The sequence below is a fragment of the Musca autumnalis genome, unplaced genomic scaffold (assembly GCF_047663935.1).
Source record: "Musca autumnalis isolate F117 unplaced genomic scaffold, ASM4766393v1 scaffold_2, whole genome shotgun sequence".
NCBI lineage: Eukaryota > Metazoa > Arthropoda > Insecta > Diptera > Muscidae > Musca > Musca autumnalis.
In genome coordinates, this window is record NW_027411755.1 from 243,013,317 (window position 1) to 243,029,179 (window position 15,863).

At 35.0% G+C, this 15,863-nt stretch overlaps 2 protein-coding genes across 2 annotated transcripts; one reads left to right on the plus strand and one right to left on the minus strand.

Moving 5' to 3' along the window:
• Positions 1 to 8,091: 8,091 nt before the first annotated feature.
• Pex12 (peroxisomal biogenesis factor 12) lies at positions 8,092 to 9,283 on the minus strand. Its single transcript, XM_073966374.1, has one exon. It carries the CDS (start codon positions 9,125 to 9,127, stop codon positions 8,240 to 8,242), a length of 888 nt encoding a protein of 295 aa, XP_073822475.1. The 5' UTR covers positions 9,128 to 9,283; the 3' UTR covers positions 8,092 to 8,239.
• A 2,255-nt stretch (positions 9,284 to 11,538) lies between these two features.
• Positions 11,539 to 15,626, plus strand: fzy (cell division cycle 20 protein fzy). Its single transcript, XM_073966375.1, has 3 exons — positions 11,539 to 12,018; positions 12,078 to 12,390; positions 14,277 to 15,626. Exons 1-3 carry the CDS (start codon positions 11,695 to 11,697, stop codon positions 15,224 to 15,226), a joined length of 1,587 nt encoding a protein of 528 aa, XP_073822476.1. The 5' UTR covers positions 11,539 to 11,694; the 3' UTR covers positions 15,227 to 15,626.
• Positions 15,627 to 15,863: the final 237 nt, after the last annotated feature.

Consider the following 15,863-nt stretch of genomic DNA (forward strand, 5'->3'; position numbering starts at 1 on the left):
AGCCAAGACAATGGCCACTCCGTGGAAAAGGAGAGAAAAAATTATTTTTGCTTTACAAAGAAATGCTAATTTCCTTAACGCTTGAGCTCAATGCGGCAGCAATGAAAGGAGAAAAACAAGCTGACTGTTGTGACAACATCCGCCCGCACAAATTGTAATGCAAATTGAAAAACATTTCGACATACAATTTTGATTGTGGGAAAACAAGCGACCACAGGTTGTAAATTGGCTATACATACCCACCCCTACTTAATTCCACGAAATCTGAATTCCAAAATGAGGTAATTGTTAACAAATATTGAGGTTATTATGTTTTTAACTAAGGATCTGAGAAGTTAGATGACATACTGAACCAAGTCAAGTATGCCCTTTTCGCGGAGCAGTGTTTTTGGTGGCCATGTCTTTTACCTTTAAGATGAAAAAAGTATATGATTTAGTATTTTGAACTTGGGCACAATACTTCAATATCGAAACTATAAATTTCTTTATAAACAAACAACCTATCTACCGATTTTCTTTATTTCCTAAACATCAATACCTTTTCTTCCCCCCGCTCACATACTACTAACGTTTCTTTCTAATCGGTTTCGGTATTTAGTTTTTGTTAACTTGGTAAATAAATTTGAAAATCCTCTCAAGCATTTCAATTGCCTTAAAGGATGTGTGTATGTGTGTGCATGTGCATGAAGCAGAAAAATGTCAAATAATACAAATCACCATCAAATCGAAAACAAACATCAATAACCACAAAACAAAGCATTTCGAGTTGGAGTCAAGGGCAGGATTTACCCATCTTTGAGTATTTAATTTCCGTTAGAACAGTAACTACAAAAACAACATGTGGACTTTATTTCTAATATTTGTGGTTGTTAGTTAAGGATATCCGCCACATTTACTTTTGGATGATGAATTTAAATTATATTTTGTTGCTGTTGTTGTTTTGAGAAGAATACACCTTCTTCATATTAATAATATTGACCTTTAGGTTATGTTAGACTAGTTATTTTACCTTAGATGTAGAGTTAGGACAGGTTAAATAGTGCCTATTACGTAGTATACGGAAGCACTCTTTCTTTTATAAAGCGCCTATAGTAGCACCCTTTCTTTCAAAAATGGTCTATAGAAACACTCTTTCTTTCAGAAAGTGTCTATACACGCAGAGAAAAAAATATGTTTGATCCAACAATATTCCAAGAGCAAAATATATATTGTTAACATATTGTTGGATTTCTTATGTAGTATTGTCAATCCAACAATCGTTATTGTCACACTGGACTATATTATGTCTTCTAAATATAAATATGTATTGTCACTTTGACACTATAACGCTTTGGACCAAACATGTAAGTACGATAGTTTTGGTTAGAGGTAACAATATATGTTGTTACAATTCACAATAGTTTTAGTCCAAGTGGACAATAAATATTGTTAGAACTTACATTTGTTTTGGTCTGAATTAACAATATTTATTGTTGCAATTTACAATAGTTTTGGTCAGAATAGACAATAAATATTGTTAGAACTTACAATAGTTTTGGTCAGAAGTAACAATATTTATTGTTGCAATTAACAACAGTTTTTGTCAAAATGGACAATAAATATTGTTAGAACTTACAATATTTTCGGTCAGAAGTAACAATATTTATTTTTGCAATTCACAATAGTTTTAGTCAAAATGGACAATAAATATTGTTAGAACTTACAGTAGTTTCGCTCAGAAGTAACAATATTTATTTTTGCAATTCACAATAGTTTTGGTCAGAAGTAACAATATTTATTTTTGCAGTTCACAATAGTTTTGGTCAGAAGTTGTTGCAATTGTTGCAATGCGAAATGGTTGGAATAAAAATTGCATACCTACCTTTTTAATGTGTTACATTTAAAAAATATATAAAAAGATTCATTTTATTATTTATTTCATATATGATTTTTAAAAATGTTTAATGAACCTGATATGAGATAATTTTAATTTCAATTGACGCTAATTTTATTTAGTTTAACAAAGATTGATGTGCAAATAAAGCATGTTGGTAAACTATTTATTGTGATTTATTCGGTCAGGAAAATTGTGAATACAAGTCGTTAGTTCAATTTGAAGCTAAATAAAAAAAGAAAATATGTTAGAAATATCGCTTAGTAAAAGTACAAAAAGAAGATACTTACTAATTAATTTTATGCCATAAACAAAATCGGTTGAAGAAATGTATTGTTGCACCAAATTACTGAATATAACTGGTTTAGAGAGTATTCTTATTAAAAATGTCCACTTCAGCTGTCGTTGATTAGTTTTATGTTTTCTTAACTAAATTTAAAAAGTCTGCAGCAAAACACTCCTTAACCCGCTAAATAAAAAAATAGCATAATGAAGTAAGTTAAAAACAGACACACAAAACTACGCAATAAAATACAAGTGTCAGCAATAGTCTTTTCTTTGGTTTTCATTGAGCATGCATTGCAAAAATTATTAGACTGTTGCAACTCGCTCTTTATATTTTAAATTAAAATAGAATTCCGACAATCCGTTTACAAAAACTCAAATTTAGGAAAAAAACTATTTCTATTTTCTCTTCGTATAATAAGTTTCAACCACCTTTTTTGTTTTTAGCTCTCCACAAAACACACACACATAACAACTTACATACGATAGTAGAAGAAGAGATTCAAAAGAGGTGGTGTCAAACAACAATGAAAAATAGTATTGGTAAAATGGACAATAAATATTGTTAGAATTCAGAACTGTTGAGGTAAAATTATCTATATTTACAATAGTTTTGGTCAAAACTACAAACGCGTGTTGTAAACATTATTCAGTACAAAAAGAACCCAAAAGGGATCGACGTTTTCAAGAAAATTTAATTTATTGTGACAAAGATGTATGAATTATCGGAATTCTTCTTAAATATCTCCTTGCAACGCAAATTCTGCTTCAACCACCACTTTTATAATTACCGCTTCACAAAAACACACGAGAAAACCAAAAATAAAACAAAAACAAGTAAGAACAGACTATAGTCGGACGGGGCCGACCATGTGATACCCTATACCACTATCCCTGTGCACTAGCTTTCCGGGCTAGCTGTTATAAGATGTGCATTAGAAATTTTACCAATTTTCACACAAAAGTTTTGATCAATTTAACCCGCTAAATATTATCCGATCATACCGTTGACTTGCACGCTACTTCTTCATCTCAAACCAAAACTACGTTTAAAATTTCGCGCCGATCGGACTATTATTGCGACCTACAGAGCGGCTACAAAATCGAGCAAAAATTTTGTTTTTGGTCCATTTCATCCCTTTAACATTTCACGATCATCGCCAAAAACTAATCAGTTCTATTCTGGTCCAAACCCGACCTCCATACTAAATTTCGTGACAATCGGTCCATAATTGCGGCCTCTAGCTTGATTACAATTTTTAATGGACGGACAGACGGACGGACGGACGGACACACATCGCTAAATCGCTTTATCTCGTCGAGATATGAAGTTTGGTATACCACATGAGGGGTCTACGACGAATATTTCGCGGCGTTACATGAATTTTTGGGAAAACAAACTTATTATACCCTTTTCCACATTGTGGTATAGGGTATAACTACATGGCAAAAGTAGATAACGCCATAAAAAAAGAAAACACCGACAGTTTTAAAATAATAAAGAATTCAATAGATTTAATAATGTATGACACTTTTATTATTAGATTTTTTTTTGCATTTTTGTCTTGGAATGTTGTTTTTCTGAGTTTATAATCACTAATGTTTTACATTTTTTGATCCACTTTCTTTGACTGCCAAACAAAAACTAATTAGGGACAAAGAACGCGCAAACACAAATAACTTCACCGGCTGCCACACATAAACTAAAGAGAGCAAAACAAGAATGCAGCGACTAGAATCCAGAGCAAATACTCAACAAGTTAACGGGAGAGAGTATAGTCAAAAATATGTATTTTTGAACTAATAATAGACATTTTCAATCCAAAATTGTGTATCTACTGAAAAAACAAAATAACAATACGTATTTAAAACTACAACAAAAGCGATTTTTTTAAAAGATAATATTTTTTGTAAAAATTTTAGATTATGATAGTGCCTACCAATCGGTATTGTTAATGATTTTTACAATATTGCGGAATTCCGAAAGTTGTTTTTGTTTTTTATGTTTGGAGAAAAAGATTGTATTTTTGGATTTGCAATGCAATGCTTGAACAAAACAAATACAATTTTGGAACAAAAATTGATATTTTTGTTCCAACAAAAGCGAAAAATTGTTATGAGTTTTTTAGCTAATTGACCTCTGAGATATTTTTTCTCTAAGTGTAGAAGCACCCTTTCTTTTAAAAATGGTCTACAAAAGCACTCTTTCTTTCAGAAAGGGTCTACAGAAACACCCTTTAGAAGCACCCTTTCTTTTAAAAATGGTCTACAGAAGCACTCTTTCTTTCAGAAATGGTCTACAGAAACATCCTTTCTTCCAAAAAGGGTCTATAGAAACAACCTTTCTTTCAAAAATGGTCTACAGAAGCATTCTTTCTTTCAGAAAGGGTCTGTAGAAACACCCTTTCTTTCAGAAAGAGTATAGAGAGGCACTCTTTCTTTCTTTCAGGAAGGGTCTAAAGAAACACCCTTTCTTTCAAAAATGGTCTGAAGGAGCACCCTTTCTTTCAAACATGGTCTAAAGGAGCACCCTTTCTTTTAAAAATGGTCTAAATGGTCTAAAAGCACCCTTTCTTTCAAAAATGGTCTAAAGGAGCACCCGTTGTTTCAAAAATGGTCTAAAGGAGCACCCTTCCTTTCAAAAATGGTCTAAAGGAGCACCCTTTCTTTCAAAAATGGTCTAAAAGAGCACCCTTGCTTTCAAAAATGGTCTAAAAGAGCACCCTTGCTTTCAAAAATGGTCTAAAGGAGCACCCTTTCTTTCAAAAATGGTCCAAAGGAGCACCGTTTCTTTCAAAAATGGTCCAAAGGAGCACCCTTTCTTTCAAAAATGGTCTAAAAGCACCCTTTCTTTCAAAATTAGGCTAAAGGAGCACCCTTGCTTTCAAAAATGGGCTAAAGGAGCACCCTTGCTCTCAAAAATGGTCTAAAGGCGCACCCTTTCTTCCAAAAATGGTCTTACGGAGCACCCTTTCTTTCACAAATGGTCTAAAGGAGCACCCTTTCTTTTAAAAATGGTCTAAATGGTCTAAAAGCACCCTTTCTTTCAAAAATGGTCTAAAGGAGCACCCGTTGTTTCAAAAATGGTCTAAAGGAGCACCCTTCCTTTCAAAAATGGTCTAAAGGAGCACCCTTTCTTTCAAAAATGGTCTAAAAGAGCACCCTTGCTTTCAAAAATGGTCTAAAAGAGCACCCTTGCTTTCAAAAATGGTCTAAAGGAGCACCCTTTCTTTCAAGAATGACCTTTCTTTCAGAAAGGGACTATAGAAACACCCATTCTTTCAGATAGGGTCTATAGAAACACCCATTCTTTCCTAAAGGGTCTACAAAAGCACCCTTTCTTTCAGAAAGGGTCTATAGAAACACCCATTCTTTCAGAAAGGGTCTATAGAAACACCCATTCTTTCCTAAAGGGTCTACAAAAGCACCCTTTCTTTCAGAAAGGGTCTATAGAAACACCCATTCTTTCAGAAAGGGTCTATAGAAACACCCATTCTTTCAGAAAGGGTCTATAGAAACACCCATTCTTTCAGAAAGGGTCTATAGAAACACCCATTCTTTCAGAAAGGGTCTATAGAAACACCCATTCTTTCAGAAAGGGTCTATAGAAACACCCATTCTTTCAGAAAGGGTCTATAGAAACACCCATTCTTTCAGAAAGGGTCTATAGAAACACCCATTCTTTCAGAAAGGGTCTATAGAAACACCCATTCTTTCAGAAAGGGTCTACAAAAGCACCCTTTCTTCAGAAAGGGTCTATAAAAGCACCCTTTCTTTCAGAAAGGGTCTATAGAAACACCCATTCTTTCAGAAAGGGTCTATAGAAACACCCATTCTTTCAGAAAGGGTCTATAGAAACACCCTTTCTTCAAAAATGGTCTACAAAAGCACCATTTCTTTCAGAGAGGGTCTATAGAAACACATTTTCTTTCAGAAGGGTCTATAGAAACACCCTTTCTTCAAAAATGGTCTACAAAAGCACCATTTCTTTCAGAAAGGGTCTATAGAAACACATTTTCTTTCAGAAGGGTCTATAGAAGCACCCTTTCTTTCAGAAGGGTCTATAGAAGCACCCTTTCTTTCAGAAGGGTCTATAGAAGTACCCTTTCTTTGAGAAAGCGTCCAAAGAATCACCCTTTCTTTTAGAAGGGTCTATAGAAGCACCCTTTCTTTCATAAGGATCTATAGAATCACCCTTTCTTTCAGAAGGATCTATAGAATCACCCTTTCTTTCAGAAAGGGTCTATAGAAGCACCCTTTCTTTCAGAAAGGTTCTATAGAATCACCCTTTCTTTTCGAATGTGTCTACAGAAGCACCCTTTCTTTTCGAAAGTGTCTACAGAAGCACCCTTTCTTTTCGAAAGTGTCTACAGAAGCACCCTTTCTTTCTTTCAGAAGGGGTCTATAGAAGCACCATTTCTTTCAGCAAGGTTTTATAGAAGCACCATTTCTTTCAGAAGGGGTCTATAGAAGCACCTTTTCTTTCAGAAAGGGTCTATAGAAGCACCCTTTCGTTCAGAAAGGGTCTTTATAAACAACCTTTCTTTTAGGAAGGGTCTATAAAAGCACCCTTTCTTTCAGGAAGGGTCTATAGAAGCATATTTTTTCAGAAAGTGTCTATAGAAGCATTCTTTCTTTTAGAAAGCGTCTATAGAAGCACCCTTTGTTTCAGAAAGGGTCTGTAAAAATCTATAAAAGTACCCTTTCTTTCAAAAAGGGTCTATAGTACTGTTTGGCCTTGTTACCGTTATGCCTATGTTACACCATATGCTTTTTCACATGTGCTTTTTCACATGTATGTTGTCACTTTGGATATACTAATATACAGATCAGCTGATTTCATACATGTGTAAAACATATGGTGTAATATAACCATTAGTGGAACCCATGCTTTAACTGCTATTCTGCACGGCACTGTTACTCAGTAACGGGGTCAGCGGTTACCTCCAGACACTCCCGAACTGTAGAAATAAAGAAAGATAGGACATCAGTTCCATTTGACGACGTTACGCTGACTGATCCGAAGAGATGCGCAATCATCAACAGTTTGTCGAGCACACAGGAAGTGACAGAGCGAAGAGAAGAGTACTAGGTCGCATTAGATCTCTTCTTGCCGAGGATGATGCGAATGCCAACAGAAATGCTAAATTATCCAAAGCGTTTGTCGGTGATGAAATCTCCATGGTAATGCTGAAACAACGGGATTATCCGGGAGTCGAGTATCTCAGCAAAGCTCTCAACCTGTCGCTAGCCACCCACATCGGTCCCGAAGTCTAAAAATGGTCAGGGTGGTCCAGCTACTGTGGCCAGGCAAGGATGCCAGCAAAGGTGAATCGTACAGAGCTATTTCGCTTTTGTCGCCCGTAGTAAAGACTCTTGAGGCTTTACTCCTTCCCAGAATCAGAAATAGCTATCCAGTTTCCGATCATCAACATGGGTTTCGTAAGGAGCACAGCACGACAGCAACTCTGGCCGCCATCTCCACAAAAATTAGTCGATGACTCAACCGGAGCATTTTAGAACAGTGATGCCAGCATTTAATACTGTCAAGGATTCCACACTATTTGAGGACATAGAGCTGACTACCTCCCAGTCGTACGTTGAATTCAGGAACAAGATGTCGAAGCACCGTCGAGTGAAACAGAGAGTTTCCCAAGGTGCGATGATATATCATCAGTATACCGATTTCATTTACGAAAAGCTGAAATCCTATTTAACCGATCTTGTCGTTTTTCTGCTCAAGGTAATTTTGCATATATTTTACCACAATCATATATTTCATATTTACCGTACTAATGCACCTTGGGTTGGCCTTTAAAATATAATCAACATGTAACTTGTATCAATCATGACCCCCATAGTATTTATTATCTTATCTAATTCTACAGCACTACTATTACTGACTGACTATAAAATCAATGAAAATCAACTAATTTCAAATATTAAATTTTACTATTTATTACTAATATGTTTAAAAATATCACATCCCAAATCCGTACAAAAAATGTGCTTAACTAACTATATTGATCTATTAAATTTACAAGAGTTGTAAAACGTACAACAATACAAAACAATACTCTTCTAGTTTGATTCATAAATTCGTATTAAATCATCCATACTTATGGCATACCCCGTTACGGGGCAGGTGGGATGATTTTTCAAACGCGTTATAATACATTTCCAACAATAGACATAACCCGAAACTGAACACGCAGTGGGATTATCAATTTTCATTAGACATATGGGACAATCACCTTTGGGAGTATTGCATTTTTTCAAATCATCGGGTTGTTCCTCTGGTGGTTCGGGATTTACCAATGTACCACCCACTTTACGTCGTTGATCATTTGAATACCACCATTGTATGAATTGCAAGAAGAAAGCCAATACTTCCAGCAGTTTTAAAACAATATACGTAGCCTTATCTTCCTTGGGTGGTTGGGCAGGATAACGTAAGGTTAATTTTAATGCACGAAATATTGGTGAATGACTACTGGCATACTTGATGAGATACATAAAGGTATGTATCGCCTTCGAAGCTTTATAGGCATTAAACACTTTCAACAGATACTCTTCCCATTCATATGCTTCGTGATTTTGTGCACGGGTTAGCAATTTTCTTTCAATATAAGGTAGCAGAGTTAAAACGGATGCGGAAATCAGTTCCTGTTGCCTTGTCAACAATTCCCCTGTTGTTGTGTGTGTCCTTTGCAAACCATAGAAGCTTTCACCAAACGAGGAACCACGTTTTCGCAAATACATATACTGTAGAATCCATGTAATTATCGGTGATATCTCTTCCCTGATTCGTTTTGTATCGCTGAGTTTAAAGTCTAAACGTAAACCCAAATAGTCGAATATTTTACTCAATGCCGGATAGATAAGATTGTCCAATGTTTCAGCTGCTGATATTTCAAATATCGATGGAATGTTTTGTAAATTTTGACGAACATTAGCTCCCTCAGCCATGTTGGAGGATTATTTTTAGAAATTTGGACTCTTTTCGTTTGATTGATTTTTATTTTAGTTGATTTTCAATTCCAATTAGAATCATATCAGGATATTCTTCTTTTTATACATGCAACTTGAATTGATAGCACAAATTAATGCCGATAACACCGTACACAAACAGCTGATTGTTCAACCTACGTAAAAACCGTGCCGTTGTGAACACAAGACAGAATAACCCCCCGGTTACACATGCAAGTGACAGTTCGAACATTTATTTCTCACTAATTTTCTTCAATTCTGAGAATCGTAAAAATGTCGAAAACGCTTTTATTTAAAGATATAATTTTTTAACAAAAAACAAAAAATTTAAAATTTTTTCAAAGTGGTTTGTGCATGACCTTTTTCAATATTTGAATGAAATAAACATTATTAAAGTTATTAGTAGGCTTATATTTATTCATTCGTGCAACAAAAAATAATTTTTGAAAGAAAATTTTTTTTCATTTATACATTTTTTTCAAAAAACTATATTTTTAAAATCGATTTGTGGGTGAACTTTTTTTATATTTCAATAGAATAAACGATAGCGTAGTGATTATTAGGCAAAAGTTCATTCATCTCTGTTACAGGAAATCAATTTTGAGAAAAAATGTCAAAAAGTCATAACCCTATTGCACATACATATTAGCGACTATATAATGATGGAAAATTTCATGTCATATGACATTTACATATAGTGTAAACTACCCCTCAGCAAAGGCATGACACTCTCCGAGAGTCTAATGTTTTGTTTACATTTACGAAATCCACTCGATTTCAACGGTCAAATCCCTTGCGTATACGTCAAATGAAAACTCATTTGAAATCCATTGGATTTCATTTGACGTTTAAGCTATGGATTTGACGGATTTTGTAAATATAAACTTACTATAATGCCTAAAATATTTGAGCAATACTCTGTTACATTTACGAAATCCACTCGATTTCATCTGTCAATTCCTTTGTGTGTACGTCAAATGAAAACTCATCTATAGGTGTGTACGATAACTTTCCCAGCAAAAATTACTCAGTCAATTCCAGCAACCTCTCTCAGTGAATTTTACTCTCTCAAGCAAGAAAAATTGCAGAAAGTTATCGAACAACAATTTGTAAAAACTTGTAAGGAATCAACTGTTTTGAAAAAGAAGAAGAAGAAGAAGAAAAGTTTTTGCATCAATTTGATGTTCTTGTTTTCCATGATTTTTTATATTTTTCAGCTTTTGATGTTTAATTTTTTGATATTTCAATGTTTAATTTTTTTTCGCCAAACAAGAATAAAAAATAAAACAAAACAAATGTTTTCAAATCAGCTGATCAGTAGTGCGATTCTCTAACACATTTTTTGAGTTACCGACAAAAATCGGTAAAATTAAAATGCTTATAAATTCGGTAATGAACGATATTTTTCGGTAAGTTAGCGACCAAGAGAAAGTAGTAGTAAAGTTCTACCGATAGCAACAGTGTTGTCAACTTTTATTTGAACTTTTCATTCATAATTTTGTGTTTTAATTTTACCGACATTTGTCGTTAACTCAAAAAATGAGTTAGAGAATCGCACTACAGACTTGCAAATTTTTGCGGGACAAATTTTCCCAGCAAAAATTTGCAAGTTCTCAGTCACAAAACTCTCCAAAAATCTCTCCAAACTCGCTCTCTTTTGCTGGATAATTTTGTTATCGAACAGCATTCAGCAATAATTTGTACGAATTTGTACAAATTATTGGGTTATCGTACACACCTTATATCGATTGGATTTCATTTGTCCCAATTTACATTAGGCGAGTTTACTTGCGGCAATTGTCAGTTTGTAGGTGAGAGAGGGGGCTGAGAGGCAAAGGGTTACCATATGCCTCACCTCTCTCTCCATCAAATTGACAATTGCCGCAAGTAAACTCGCCTAATGTAAATTGGGACTTTGACTTTTGAGCAATGGAATTGACAGTTGAAGTCGAGTGGATATCGTAAATATAAACTTAGCGCATCAATGCTTTGAAGTCCAAACCTGAGCGTTGTTGTGCGAAACACAAAGAGAAATAGGACAAGAGAAATTTTCGGACGTCAATACCAACGCAAAGTTTTACCCAAACGTTGGATATGTTTACAGCAGGGCTGAGCAAAATTAAGAGAGCGAAATTTAAGGGAGAATTAATATTTAATTTTTCTTGATGTTTCATTACTTATTTCAAATTTTTTTAAACATTAATGCTGTCTAAAATCGCCTACAATGCAAATTATTAAAAAATTTAAATAAAAATTTGCATAAATGTTTAATTATTCATGGTTCACAAAAATTAAGAGTACGTTTTCATAATTTGCCTGTGTGCGTTACGTGTCAACTAATCAAGCACGCACCAATCATGGATAACATTCAGAATGATTGATTACACTACAATCATCAATGACTGATTACACAGCCTGTGTGAGCGCAAAAAGCCGCCATTGTTTTGTTTGAACTTCGGATAGTTTGATAGTTTGGAAAATAAGCGAAAAAATACTAAACCCACAGAAATTTCATGACAAATTAGTAACAAATTTTATAAACCACTATGTCACAATTTAATTTTTTCAACGAAATCAATAGTGCCCTCACAATGGATGGCGAAATTACGAAAGGTCCGCCACCAAGATGGCAAAAGAAAATGATGGACGCCTCCTCATCAAGTCATTTAAATGGAAGTCGTTCGGTTCTGTCGGTCTCATATAATACCAGCTTTTCCGGAGCTAATCCTCCCACCAAGACACCAGGTAAAAGTGGTGACACCAAGAACAAGAAGACACCTACACCCAGTAAAGGATCCAAAACTCCCGGTGGTGGAGATCGTTTTATACCTAATCGTGGAACAACCAATTTTGAATTGGGTCATTATTTGGTAAGTAAAGTGAAATTTCTGTTAAATTTAATACAAATGGAAGAATGAATGTTTTTTAGATAAAACAAGAGCAAGAGAAATCGGAAAATGACGAAGAGAATGATAGTGGCAATTCCAATAACAGCAATAAAATGACACCAGCTAAGGCTGAACGTCAAAAGTTGATTTCCGATTCAATGCAAGTGGCTGATGGTAAAACTACACGTATCCTCTCCTATCAAAATAAGGCTCCAGCGGCGCCTGAATCGCACACAAACCCCTTGAAAGTTGTGTATTCCATTAAAACTCCCATATCGACAAAGAGTGGTTCACGTTATATACCCACAACATCAGATCGTATATTGGATGCTCCTGATATTATTAATGACTATTGTAAGTGATATAGAAATAAGTGTGGAAAAAAGTTTTAGGATTTGTTTAAATTATTATCAAAGAAGGACATTTTAGATTTTTGCGTAAATTGAAGAAATGTATAGATCTTAAGATTATTCTATAGACAGCTGCTTTTTTACGGCAGAAGAACTTCTAAAGGTTCTGTAGACAGACAAAAGGATTTAAGGGCATTTAGACCGACATGAGAATTTTTAAAAGCCTTGAATAGACAGAGGCATAAATTGAACACTCTACCAGTCTGAAAGGTTTACCACAGGTAGATCTTTACGTCCTGATTACAAAAAAATTAAGTTTGTTGGGGGAAAGTCCATACTTCCCGAGTTATGGGCCTCTTAAGTTCCGAAAATTCCCTTGTTAAAGTAAAACAAAAATTTAAATAAAAAAAAATGTTTTCGTGCCGTAAGTTGGCTCTTGTCCATAGGAGAAAGCCTTAAATTCCCGGCCGAAGGCCGGCAATTTAGAAAAAACTTGCAATTTAAAAGATTTTTTCAGTCAGCTGGTAGAGTATTCAATTTCACATTTTTACAGATGTCGACTTTCTAAAGAACCTTTTAAATACCTATAGACTGAAGACCTTCCTATAGACAGAAGTTATTGTAAAGGTCTTCTATTGACGTAATGCCTTCTAAAGTTCTTCTATAAACCGAAGACCTTCTATAGGACAAATCGCACCTGCTCAACAAAAGGGTAAGAACTCAAAATTTTGACATTTTTATTAAGAAACGATACATAATGAAAATTTTAAGTTACTACCCTTGGCATATATTTCCAACCGTATGCAGAAAATTATGAATTATGATAGTGCTTTTCGTCCTGATTCCAACGACGTATAACACTTTCTGGGGAAATGTATACTTCCGGAGATATAGGCCTCTAAAGTTCCGAAAATTCCCGTGTTTAATGGCCGGCTACCTAGAGAAAAATTATAAATTAAAAGAAAATTTTTATTTATACCTATCCCTAGGAAAAAGTCTTAAAATCACGGCCGAAGGCCGACTATTAAAAGAAACTCACGATATAAAAAAAAATCTGTCGGTAAAGGAAATTTGTTCCCTACCCTTTTGCTGAAAGGTGCTGCATACAAGATATTAGCTTTGTTCCCTTACTTTTTTTAATAGTAAAAGTGGTAAAAGAGAAAACTGTCAAAATTGCTCTCTCAGGAACAGTTTTACCAGAATAGTAAAGGAACGAAAAATGGTAGATCTGGTAGCAATGTCAAAAAGAAACATAAAAATGCACTTTTCTTTTTTATTTTGCAGTTTTTAATTTTGCTTTGTCAGCGTTCGCTTTTTTCTTCTGTTTTTGTTAATTTTTTTCTTATTGTCAAATAAACGTCAAACAAATGTCGAAAAATCAGTTCTACCATTTTTTACCCGAAGAAATGGTAGCCTGTGGTAGAAGAGAAAGGCATTTTTGCTCTCACTCTCCTCTCTCAGTCTTAAAAATTGCTTTCAGTTTTACCACTTTGCAGGTTAAAAATGGTAACAAATGGTAAAAATAGTAACGACAGATAAGTAAAGGAACACAACTATTGTAAAGACAGAAAGTCCACAAATGGTCTTTTATGGACAGAGGACATTGGGAATTATTCTGAACGTAAATTCCCCCTGAGTTTTCTCACTCTCTCCCTTAATTTGAAACGGCGGAAAGATAAAACTCAAGGGAAATTTTGGTTCAGAATAAGGCTGATTATTAGTGTGATTAGTATATTGCCAGAAAAAAATTAGAGGTCTAGTAGGTATGTGAGGTCTTTCTCTATCTTCTCAATAACTATACAATTGTCTCTCGAAATTCTAAACATTTCCTTAACTAGAGTTGTCCGAAATATCCTAGGCCTTATTGTGCAAAATTCTATGTTATTTTAGATCTAAATCTCTTGGACTGGAGTGCCGATAACATTGTCACCGTTGCCCTGGGTAATGCTGTTTATTTGTGGAATGCTGCCACCGGTAACATAGAACAATTAGTGGAATATGAAGAAGGCGATCATGCCTGTGCTTTAGCCTGGATTCAGGAAGGGCAAATTCTGGCCATTGGTAACAACACCGGTGCCGTTGAGTTGTGGGATTGTTCCAAAATAAAACGTCTACGTGTGATGGATGGTCATTCGGCTCGTGTTGGTTCGTTGGCTTGGAATTCATTCTTGGTATCTTCAGGTAGCCGTGATGGCACCATAATACATCATGATGTAAGAGCTCGTGAACACAAAGTGGGCAATTTGGCTGGTCATACTCAGGAAGTTTGTGGTCTCAAGTGGTCAACAGATTTTAAATATCTTGCCAGTGGTGGTAATGATAATTTGGTAAATGTTTGGGCCGCCAGCAGTGGTGGTGTTGGCACCGGCAATGAACCTCTACACATTCTCAATCAACATCAGGCGGCAGTACGTGCTTTGGCCTGGTGTCCATGGCAACCTAATGTTTTGGCTTCAGGCGGCGGTACGGCGGACAGATGCATTAAATTTTGGAATGTCAATAATGGTTCTCTAATCAATTCGGTGGATTCAAAATCGCAAGTTTGTGCTTTACTTTGGTCCCGTAACTACAAGGAACTTATTTCGGCCCATGGTTTTGCCAATAATCAGTTGACTATTTGGAAATATCCTTCAATGGTGAAACAAGCTGAACTCACAGGACATACATCAAGAGTGCTACAAATGGCATTGTCTCCGGATGGTAGTACCGTTATTAGTGCTGGTGCTGATGAAACATTACGTCTATGGAATTGTTTTGCCCCTGATCCACATACCGCTAAGAAGTCAAGTACTGCTGCAGCCAAGGCCCAACAGAGTGTTTTCCGGCAAAGTATACGATAAAATTACACGCGGACACAGAATGTTTCATGGCGGACAATCGGAGATTGTTGTCGAAGGGAGATGAAAGGTGAAATTTTTATATTTTCATCTATTTCTCCCGTTAATACCGATTTTCTTTCATGACACATTCTGTGTCTGAGTTCCAAATTAGGAAATTTCCGTATCTTTTTATAACTTCTTTTAAAATTTATATTTTTCTTCATTCGTATTTAACAATTTTAAAATTACTTTATTTTTATTTAGACAAATGCTTAATTGTATGAAAAGCATATTTTATTTGTGACCAATTTGCCTTGTAATGCAGTTTGTTAATTCCTATACTTTGTAGATGGCAATGTTATTTAATTAGAACAACAAAATAAATTTTGTAAACTTTTTTTATATTTATTCTAATAAAGCACACAGCGTGTTTTCATTTACGGCGGACCAATACACAGAGCCCAAGTGATAAAAAGGGTTCATAATTAAACGAAGCCGAGTTGCCGAAAAACAGTGGTGCATTTCGTCAATATATACATTATGACTGTAATTAATTGAAGAAGTTTCAGGATACGCTTTCATTGTTACCACCATTCCAATATACCCCATTAAAACACCGAGAAGGAACAATGGTTTATCATAATGCATTTTTTACATA

Coding starts and splice junctions, on each gene's coding strand:
- Pex12 (XM_073966374.1), bottom strand. CDS start 9,127: ATGGCTGAGGGAGCTAATGTTCGTCAAAATTTACAAAACATTCCATCG.
- fzy (XM_073966375.1), top strand. CDS start 11,695: ATGTCACAATTTAATTTTTTCAACGAAATCAATAGTGCCCTCACAATG. Junction 12,019..12,077: donor TTGAATTGGGTCATTATTTG/GTAAGTAAAGTG, acceptor AATGTTTTTTAG/ATAAAACAAGAGCAAGAGAA. Junction 12,391..14,276: donor TGATATTATTAATGACTATT/GTAAGTGATATA, acceptor ATGTTATTTTAG/ATCTAAATCTCTTGGACTGG.